Source organism: Helianthus annuus, chromosome 15 (genome assembly GCF_002127325.2).
Source record: "Helianthus annuus cultivar XRQ/B chromosome 15, HanXRQr2.0-SUNRISE, whole genome shotgun sequence".
In the NCBI taxonomy this organism is placed as follows: domain Eukaryota; kingdom Viridiplantae; phylum Streptophyta; class Magnoliopsida; order Asterales; family Asteraceae; genus Helianthus; species Helianthus annuus.
The window spans coordinates 55,434,679-55,446,032 of record NC_035447.2 but is presented as its reverse complement, the minus strand read 5'-3'; the positions used below and the strand labels follow the sequence as shown (position 1 = coordinate 55,446,032).

At 33.6% G+C, this 11,354-nt stretch overlaps 1 protein-coding gene across 1 annotated transcript; it reads right to left on the bottom strand.

The window, feature by feature from the left end:
• Positions 1 to 502: 502 nt before the first annotated feature.
• Positions 503 to 7,185, bottom strand: LOC110865857 (ADP-ribosylation factor GTPase-activating protein AGD12). The gene is made up of 8 exons (XM_035984328.1): positions 7,149 to 7,185; positions 6,320 to 6,401; positions 4,706 to 4,781; positions 3,071 to 3,231; positions 2,218 to 2,350; positions 2,005 to 2,121; positions 1,310 to 1,405; positions 503 to 937 (listed from the first exon to the last, which is right to left on the bottom strand). The coding sequence occupies exons 1-8, from the start codon at positions 7,183 to 7,185 to the stop codon at positions 662 to 664; spliced, it is 978 nt and encodes a 325-aa protein (XP_035840221.1). The 3' UTR covers positions 503 to 661.
• Positions 7,186 to 11,354: the final 4,169 nt, after the last annotated feature.

Below are 11,354 nucleotides of genomic sequence, written 5' to 3'. Positions count from 1 at the left end.
CATAGACAAATGTCTGAACAATTCAAATAAGAGGTCTTAATCATTTAAACTCAGTATAATGCTTAACCATTCAGACATCTACTCACGAAACTAGCAGTTTGAACCATTAAGTGTTGAACCAGTAAGATATCTGAACAGTTAAGAACCCATTAAGAGCTGAAACATTAACCCCCAAAAAGCACTCAATGATACCCATACTTCAGCTTAAACTTATGAGAGCATGTGGGCTTAGATTAGAGTATTAGACCCAATAAGCCAGATCTCATTTAAGTATATAAAGCCCAAATATCGAGCCCGGTCTAGACATGCGTCATCAACAATGATGAAGAACAAGAAGACCAAGAACAAATATCGAGCCCGATCTGTAATTTAGCCTAAGTTATAATAATATATATGTGTTATATAATGATTTATTTGACATGGATACATCTACACGTACCTAAACAAGTGCAAAATAGTCGAATATGAATCGTCAGATTAAGTATCCAAATACTTGAATAAAAGAATGCCATAAATAACGATTAACGGGTGTACAAAGTCATTCTTTTTGGTTATTTATGCAACCAAGAACATTTATTTTAGATATAAAATATATGAATGAAATAACGAATGAGCTATACACACACAACACACATACAGACACGCGTAGTAGTACTTACCGTTAAGGGGGTATCCACTCTATTTCAAGATATATCATCCCGGATTCTACATTCTGCAGTTGAAGTGAAACCTCTTGTTTTACCTTCCCGTCAACTATATTTACAGTGCTGTCTTCTAGCAGTGCGTTGTCGTGTGATTTCAGCCACTTACCTATCTGCATGTCCCCAAACATTGAAGCGTCTCCGTATGCCATTGCTGATGTCAGCATTGGCGCAATGTCGATTTCTGCTTCCCCCATTATATCATCAGCCGAGAATCTATCGTAATCAAACACTTGCTGCACCAACAATGCAACATTGTTTTGATTCTGATCAAACTGTAAGTTTAATCTCTAGTAACTAGAGGTGGCAGTTTTGACCTGTTTACTTATGAATCAGACGATTTAAGTTGTGTTTTATCTCAAACAGGTAGGGTCTACATTTTTATGCATAGAACCTCCTAGAAGAATTTTGCTAAAATTTTTGGATTATTATAGTAACGATGATATACATGGTAAATATTTTAAAACCTTAGACAAAAAAGTGTTTTCAGGTCAACTCAACCTAACCGAGCCTGTACTACAAAAATGGCCTAGAATGCCCGTTTTGCCACCTCTTAATATTCTTAGAAAATATAATCGATAAAGAAAGTGAGAAGAGCATCGGGTTACCAATTTAACGGGCCCATAGTCCTCAGGGACGGCGAGCATTAGGTCTTCATTCCAGATTGGATTCAAGTTGCTCCTCATGATGGTAGTTTGGGCCTTCTGATGAATGTAAGAGCCAATTGCAGCCAAAAAGAAACACAAGAAACAAACAAGCATCACAATTATATATATAGAATTATATCCGGGTCAAGAAACTACATGCTGCTAGCTCACATGGGCTAACATACATGGAAGCCGGGGGCAGGGCCGGCTTGGGGTGGCCGAGCCGCACCCCCGGCCGAGGCCCGGAAATTCCGGGGAGTCTAAAATTTTTTATATATTTTTTTTAAACGTGAAACCGGGAAATTTATTAGACCCTCTATAAAAAATTAATCTAATAATTTATTGGGCCCAAATAATCTTACTTTGATCCATATCTAATCTAATTAATAATCAAAAGTAAAAAGTTGACTAAAAACCAAGAAAATTAATAATCAAAAGTAAAAAGTTAACTAAAAACCAAGAAAAGAACTCCACGTTGCTTTTGTGGTCGTTGCTTATTCCAACAGCGACCGACCCATTCAAAAAAAAAAAAAGTTTACATAATTCGTTAAGCCAAAGGGCCTATTTTCGACTCGGCCGAGGCACTTAAATCCTTAGGACGGCTCTGGCCGGGGGTATACATGGTGATGAAAATTAAATGTAAAAAAAACACAGACCTGCTCTCCTAGTTGAAGAACAACATAAGGATCACTTGAAAGCATATCGCGGACAGCTAGATTTGCGCCTTGAAGAACTGTGATCTTCAAGTGTCCAATAGCTCCATCCAAGCATTCCTGTGATCATTTTCAAAATTCAGCTGACAAAAATGATTGGTTGAAACTTGAAACCACCTATGATGAACTTTAACGGATCGAGTATTGTGCACTAACAGGTTTTGGCGTTGGATTTGAACTTGAACTTGGAGCATGAAAACTATTCTCTTTGGGTGGACTCGGTTGGGGCACGCTCCTATTTGAGATCTTTAAACCTGGTTTTAAGAACTCTTGATGCTCATACTTGGACCTAAAAGGTAAATGACAAGTAAAACTTTAGCAGGATTAATTCTAAGTTTGTATAAGCATCTAGGCCCATAAGCGAACTGAACGTTCATGAATTGTTCGGCGGAAAATTCGTTTATTTAATTTAATAAACAAACAAACATGAACACAATTTTCTGTTCGTTTAATTAAACGAACGAACATGAATACACGTGTTGTTTGTTGAACTTCCGTTTATGTTCATGAATTTATGTTCGTTTATATACGTTCGTTTATATTTGTTCGTTTATATTTTAATAAATACATAAGTAGTTATATTTATATAAATATAAACATAAAAAGAGTTTTCTAACTACTTCTATAGATATAACTCGCTTTCTAGTAATAAAAAGGAGCTTTCTAACGAACTTGTCATATTTAACCAATAATTTATATAAAAAAACTACTTTATGTCCGTTTATGTTTGGTCATTTGTGTTTGTTTATGTTTGTTCAATTATGTTCATTTGGGTTTGTTATATTATGTTCGTTTAAGCTTGTTTGTTTATGTTCGTTTACGTTCCTTAACTATTCCTTTAGGTTTCAAACGAACGATCATAAACAATCATGAACATGCCCATTTTCTTAATGAACGAACATGAACAAAAGAATGTGTTCGATCATATGTTCATGTTCGTGGTTAAAGTTAAATAAACGAACACGAACATGCTATGTTCAGTTTGTTTGGATATTCAATCAAATTTCACCTGATATACTTGTTACGTTGCTCACTGCTAGCATCTGGCCCAGGCTTAACTCCGTCGGGAACATGGGCTTCATATATTGCATTTGCAGAACTATTTCCTCCAACTTCGATCATGGCATCGATTTCTTCATCGGTCCACTCATCAATTGTCACTGATAAAACCTATCCAGATCATGAAATGATCCATCAGCCACTGTATAAGTTCACTAACTATATATTGTAACTTTTCTATTTCTGAAAATAATGAAATGATTAAAACCCCGATTATTAAAATTTAAAACTACCCAAATATGTATTTAGTTTTGTTTATACCAAATCCAGCAAAAATATGAAAAAACAAGAACATATTTGGCTACATTTTCTATTCTGTAATTTATAAAAGGAATACTGGATTTTAATAATCCCAACTATTCGTCGTTGGTTGCCAACAGTCTCAACTTAAAAAATAACTAACTATTGACATATTGGCCACCAATGGACTCTGACTAAAAGAACCCTAACGCCGTTAGTCTCCGGTCGCCGGAAAACTATTTTTATCCAGAAAAAGGTTTCTAAAGGTTCGATCTAGGGTTACAAAAAGGTTTGGAAGAAAATGTTGAGTTTTCCGGCCAAAAAGTTGAGTTTTCTGGCGAAAAAGAAGTTTCCTGCGAAAAAGGAGTTTTCCGGCGACTTTAATAATTGGGGCTTTTACTAGAAAAAGGTTCCCAAAGGTCCATAATAAGGTTACAAAGAGTTCGGGACGAAAATGTTGAGTTTTTCAGCCAAAAATGAGTTTTCCGGCCAAAAAGCGTTTTTCCGGTGACCGGAGACTAACGACATAAGGGTTATGTTAGTCAGGGTCCATTGGAGGCCAATATGTTAAAAGTTAGGACTGTCAGTGGTTATTTTTAAAGTTGAGACTGTTGACGGCCAACGACGAATAGTTGAGATTATTAACATCCAATATTCCTTTATAAAATTATTGAACCGTCAAAATATTGAGAAAAATTAGATTTTAATAATCCCACTTAGAGGTGGTTGGCCACTGGCAGTTCCACCTTTGAATATTACCACCAGCAGTCTCACCTTTTAAGTATTTTTTTCTCGCTGCACCTCCGTTAAAAAATGTTAACGGAGTTAATTTTTTTTTTTAATTTCAAACTGATGGTTTAGGGCTTTTAATCAGAACGAGGATACGAGTCGACTGATATAAAACTTACCTCGGAAAGGTGCTCCAAACGACGAAAACGTTGCTTTAATTTGGGTGTTTAAACTTTCAATTAACAAAAATCAAGTCATTTAGAGCACTGTTTCGAGGTAAGTTTTATATCAATCAACTCGTATACTCGTTCTGATCAAAAATCCTAAAACATCAGTTTGAAATTCAAAAAAACAAACTTAACTCCGTTAACTTTTTTTAACGGAGTTGCAGTGAGAAAAAAAAAAATACTGCATATTCAAAGATGGGACTGCGAAATTGGATAAATACTTGCGTGACCTGTATAATAGTTTTAATCGTTTGGGTGACCTTGATGAAAAAACTTAAAATAGTCGGGTGCCATCATAATACATTATCACAATAACAAAATACACGAAACATCCCAAAAAAAAAACAGAAAAAAAGAAATACAATCGCCTAGGATAATGTTGAAGGTACCTTTGAAATATTTGGACCAAGAAGTCTGTGCCCACCACAGCATTTCAAGCATATAAACACTCCAATGGTGGGTGACCTGAGATATGTAAAATACAAAATGTTACATTTTGTTGAACAATATCAATGAAAAAGCATTTGCCTGTAATCAAGAATAATAAAGGCAAAAAGGAGCGAAATGAACTCTTTCTATGTAGACCATTCTTATCCCGTCGTCTTTTACATTTTACGTGTAAATTTTACAAGTTACCCTGAATCCCATAAGTTTTTGTGAAATATATTTAGGTAGCGTTCGTTTCATGGAATGGAATGGAATTGGGAAGCTTTTCTTTGTAAAATTGATCTTGGTTTGGGGAGGGAGGAATTTGAAATCCAATGAATTTCTTTAATCAATGAAATTTGTGACTATTTCAACATTCCATTCCATTCCTTCATTAGAGTGAAGGATTTCTAAGGAATGTTGAAATAGTCACAAATTTCATTAGAGTGAAGGATTTCAAATTCCTCCCTCCCCCAACCAAGATCAATTTTACAAAGAAAAACTTCCTAATTCCATTCCATTCCATGAAACGAACGCTACCTTAGGGTTATTGGATTTTAATAATCCTAAGTTTCACCAGTTGGCCAATAATAATCCAAACTTTAAAAATTCCTTCCAATAATCCCAACTTGTAAAAATTTGGTCGTCATTGATCCTTTTCTAACATAGGTGCACTTAAATTAATAAAGGAGTCTCTAGGTGTAATTGAATCTTATTGAGGAGACGAAATTCTTATATGTTTGAAAAGGATCAATGGCGGCCAAACTTTTACAAGTTGGGATTGTTGGAGGTAATTTTTAAAGTTGGGATTATTATCGGCCAACTGGCGAAACTTGGGATTATTAAAATCTAATAACCCATATATTTAAGGGGAACCGAACGAACACGAATAAGGCCTTGTTAGTGTTCGTTCGTTAAGGATATAATGTGTTCCCGAATAGTTAATGTTCACTAGCCGAACGAGATTTTATGTTCATGTTTGTTCATTAAGTAAAGTAATGTTTTCGCGAACGGTTCATGAACACAGATAAAATCGGCGAAGACGGTGGTGGCTAGAGGTGGATGGTAAGAACGATGCTAGACCTTGAAGCCCTAATTGTTGAACGAAAGTCGATAGTATTTTTCAAAGTGAATAATGAGAAGGAAAGTGGAACGGTGCATGCACAAGGTGGAGATCAGGTTTCCTATTTATTTGTTTGAGTAATGAGATAAATAAGAATTAAAAAATATAAAAAGTTTAGATAATAACATAAACAAACGAACATGAACGAATGTTCATGAACACATTACCGAACGTTCACGAACGCAATTGAACGAACGGGACATCTATTTGTGTTGGTTCGTTTAACTAATTGAACGGAACTTTTTGTTCATGTTCGTTCATTAATTAAACTAACGAACGTAAGCGAACTTCCCCTCGAACTATTCGGTGAACGTTTACAGCTCTATTATTAACAAGTTAAGAAGTCAAAACAACTAATAGACACAAGCCTTAATCGGCATATAAAATCAATGTGAAGACACATGAAGATGTTAGGAGAAAAACTGGTAAATGGTGTTGGTTAAACTAAACTTACGCCCATTTAGGGTCGTGCGCACCACAATCAGCACAAGTACGATTATCACTTTGCTGCAGTAGATCTTTTAATTTTTTCTTACCTGCATGCATGGAATTAATCAACAAAAATATATAATTTAGAAAGAAAGAACAAAATATATAGATATAGAACTATCTCCTATGATATTTGGACCAATATGCCTCTAGAAAGAATACAATATATTGATATAGAACTATCTATCTCCCTTGATGCAACTGAACAGGAATCATTTTGGTCTGAACAACTTTTGCATCATCTTTATTTTTTAACAAAAAGTTATCCGCTTTGAGCAACGGGTGTTACATATGTTACGGATTTCTACACTTGCTCTAATAAAACAACCCATAATGACACTAAGAATTCCCTAGTCATTGTTCAAGACGAAGTGAGTACATATTAAATACCCTACTCTTTCTATCCTGTTTGGAAAACTCATGACATATTCTTTAGTGATCATTTTCAATCAGAATTGAATCATCAAAAGTCTGTCTCCTAACCTACTTTTCTCAAAAGAGAAATGTAACCAACTTTTCATATTGTTCTAATTAAGTCATTCAAATTTTAACTTTAAAGTAATTAAACTTTAGTTTAGTGTTCTAATAGTGTATAATTACTAGGTCACCAAGTTACTATTTTTCTCACTTGTTTTTTTTTAATTTTCTTAATGCTTATTTGAAAATTATTTATATGATGAAAACAAATTTCAAACCCTAAAAAGCCCAGTAGATCAACTTTTTTTTTATTAACCACCTGCTCCATATATTCTATTCCCCAAAAATATCCATTTGTTTTTCTTTGTATTAGCCACCTGTTCGAATCATCACTAGTGCTCTAGTGGTGGCCATGGGTGTTTAAGTTTCACCTATAATGGGCTCGGGTGAGTTTTCTCCTCCATGTCTCAAGTTCAAGTCTGGGTGATAGGGGTTTCTCATTGAGTGGTTTAAATGTGGGATCTATTGTGCGAGAGGACTCTCTAACGCGGACCCGGTTAAAACAAGATATGCCAGACCTCCCGACATTAGCAAATAATTCACACCTTTCACAAAAAAAAAAAAAAAAAAAAAAACCTGTTTGAAAACTTCCTACCCTGTAATTGTTTCGAATGATTTGCAAATGATTAAAAAAAGGGTAAGGGTTTTGATGAATAAAATCAAGAATTGGATTTTGGGATTTTATCGAATAACAATTGGGTTCTTAATAAGAACAAACTAGAGTATTTGTCCGCGCGTTGCGGCGGTACGTTACCGCTAGCATTTGGTGGGTATTGGTTCGATTTGTTACACTACATGTAAAATACATGTACTCGGTATAGAAATCAACGTTTGTTTTACATCGACAATAAACACAAACGCGGTTACCGCACCGACGATCGAACGGTATTGATCGGTTTATATCCTTACAGTACTTGTACCAATATTCACTTATCGTTGGTGATAGAGTTGCATAAATGAAATATTATAAAAATCGAAAACCATGAAAACGAGTATGGGTAACAGTATCGATGTTCGGTACGATATGGTAACAATATCATTGTAATTATATTATTACTTCGGTAAAATAACTGCCTTATTTATGTTTGATAACATTCTCGTATTATATTATATAATAATATAAAAATACAAAAGAAATATATAAATTATATTACATATACTTTAAAAAAAACTAATAATAAAGTACCAATAGTTACTATTCATGGAAAGTTACTATTAATATATATATATATATATATATATATATATAGAGTAAGGTTAACATACAAAAAGCCTTATCATACATCACGTAGGAGACAATGGTAACCGTTGGATCAGGTGTATAATCACGCATGGGACCACATAATCACACATGGGACCACATAATCACGCATGGGACCACATAATCACGCATGGGACTATAATCACGCACGTTCTATGATAATAACGCACGTTACATTTTTTTGTCATGTATGTTAATGTAGGTTAAGCCTTGAAGTACATTATACTTTCTCTATATATATATATATATATATATATATAATATATAATAATGAAGTCAAAATGGATTGAGGATCTGATAAATAAAATCAAGAAATGGATTGAGAATCTGATGAATAAAATCAAGAAATAGGTTTAGGAATTTGATTAATATAAAATGGATTCTTAATAATAACAGTTGAAATCTACCAATCGTTTGGGTTTCGATGAATTAAAAATAGGTTTAAAAAACCATGTCACTATATATATGATCCACGTAAGCATAAAAAATATGTGACCTGACATGTTGGTAACCTACAAATTACGCAAGATTGGAACAAGATATAATACTTGAGTGACTTTAGAAAGACAAAAAAAGATTGAGTGACTTTAGTAGAAAAAAATGGAAACTTGGTTAAAGTTACCCCTTTTCAAAATTAGTTATTTTGACATTGAATAGTAATTAGTAAGAATATCATTGGCACATCACTGCTACATAGGCAGGGCTCTCGTTAAGAGCACCTCCGATGGTCTAAGAGTATCCACAACAATAAACCTCGTTTAAAATTCAGACTCTCTAGTCACCATGCTACATTATTCTAAACCACCACTATTTCAAACTCCACTATTTCCCACAACAATAAATCATTCCAAACCTTCACCTCATTATCCACCTCGTTAGTCGTTACCTACTTTTCCTTTTATTTAACTTTTTATAAACTTTTTTTTTAATTTATTACTTAATCTATATAGTCTATTAAACCTTTTTACATATATTATTTATAATTAAGTAATATTAATAAAAATAAAATTCATAACAATATAATTCATTTATTATTTATCTTTTATTTCGTTAACTAGTATTTTTATTTTATAATAATTTCAAAAAACCATCTCCGTATGCAACCCACTCCCCCTCCGGATACCGTCTCCGACAGTTCAAGGGTTGATGATGAGGTTTAATTATCTCGTCTTTAGGTTTAATTATCTGGTGTGCTTAGGTATAATTATCTCGCTTTCTTTAGGTTTAATTATCTGGTATGTTTAGTTTTAATTACATGGTTTGTTTAGGTTTAATTATGTGGCTAGTGTAATATTTTTAATTTTAATAAATTTGTTTGATAAATTTTATGTTTAATTTTATTTGGTATAATTTTTTATATTATAAAAATATAAGAAATCTTTTTTCTTAAGAAAACTAACAAGAAAACATTTTTTATTAATTAAAATCCCCATCACATGGGTCCCACCACAACCCACTGGACGAGTCCGCTGGAGCGGACCAACATCCATCTGGACCGCCTAGCCATCGCCACAAAACAACAAAGTGGTTTGTTTGTTTGGCCATCCGAAGAACAAACCACAACCAACGGACTTGCTGTTGTGGATGCCTTAAATTTCAGACCAACAAAAATTAACACCTCAGCATGCTATGTCAGATTTTAAACCAACCTCAAGAACCTTCATTTTTTCTCTAACCCTAAACCTTCAACTCATACTCCACTTTTATATAAAAAATGGTTTTTGTGTGTATGTAGCCTCCACCATCATCGTCCATTGAGGTCCTTCAATATGGACCCAATCCGGACACACCCCTCCGATGGGTACATTGGTTTGTGAGGTTGGTCATTGATTGCGAACAACTCCACCTCATCTTCATTGGATCCGGACACACCCCTCCAATGGGGACATTGGTTTTGTGAGGTTGGTCCTTGATTTCGGATAACTCCACCTCATCTCCATTGAAAATGCTCTAAAAATGTGTAAGGGTTTCACATGTAAATTAAATAAAAGAAAAAAATTGAAGTGTGTGTGTGTGCATGTCCATGCTTCAAACCCATCACGCCCATTATTCTGCTAAAGGAGAATGGGCTCGCCTTCTCCTTGGCGCCTACCCATAATGATTTGGCGTGGGTTAAATTGTTACGTGTCAATAGATAGAGGAGGTTAAATGTAATTGTCTATTAGTATTGAGGTTTAAATTTGTAACAATGTTCATTTAAGTAAAAATGAACCCAATTAACAAATTAACCATCAATCATTTGAGCTTTGGCTTTTTCTTCTCTATGTTCTTGACTTCTTTCTATTCTTCTTATATTTCTTGTTCTCTCTTGATTACCATATTGTTCATACTTCATAACATAAATTGATAAGATGTGTTGGATGTTCTTGCTTAACCCATTACATATAGTCTAACCATAATCTGTCTACACAAACGCTTGAACCTAATCAATCCTAATAAATGCAACTTCAAATTGTAATAATCAGTTAAAGCCACATCAAAACACTCCCTCAATTGGTACAGGATATTAATTGATGAACAATAAACAACTAGACTGTAATGAGAAACCCTAGAAGCCAAAAACCAATGTGCATTCAAATTAATAACATAACATAAACTATATAATATACATATAAGCTATATAAAAAGCTACAAAAGGTGTATGATCATACCAGAACTCATTGGTCTGCCTGCAGGCCACAATCATCAACCAAAACTTTCACTTCTCAAATCAAATGCCTCTTTGCTAAATCAACATTCAGAACAATAAAAAAATATTAAAATCAAATATTATACATTCAAACCAACCCTAGATTCATGATAAAAAAAATGTATAACCCAAAACAATAAATCTAATTATGGCTACAATGATCAATCATAATTCAAACAAATTACACATGAAACATCAATTCAAATTGGTTATTGATACAATCAAATCTGATTAACTGAAGGATTCAAATGAAATTTATCGAAATCGAGAGATGGATCGGAAGAAATTGGTTACAAATTTACCTAATTTGATACGTTGGTTGCATGAGAAACAAAGGTTGTTTATAATTTGTTTCTTTTGGAAGATTTTTGCTTCCATGAATGCAAGAGGGTGGCTTCCATTTTGGCATTTCTTTTATTCAATCAAACATTAGATTTATATATTTTGGATTTTGATTTTGATACGTTCATATTTTTTGTCACACATTTGGGTTCATATGTTAATTTTTTAGTTTATTAAAGAGTAAATTAGAATGTTTGTGTTACAAGTTTTGTTATTTCTTTTTAGAAATTA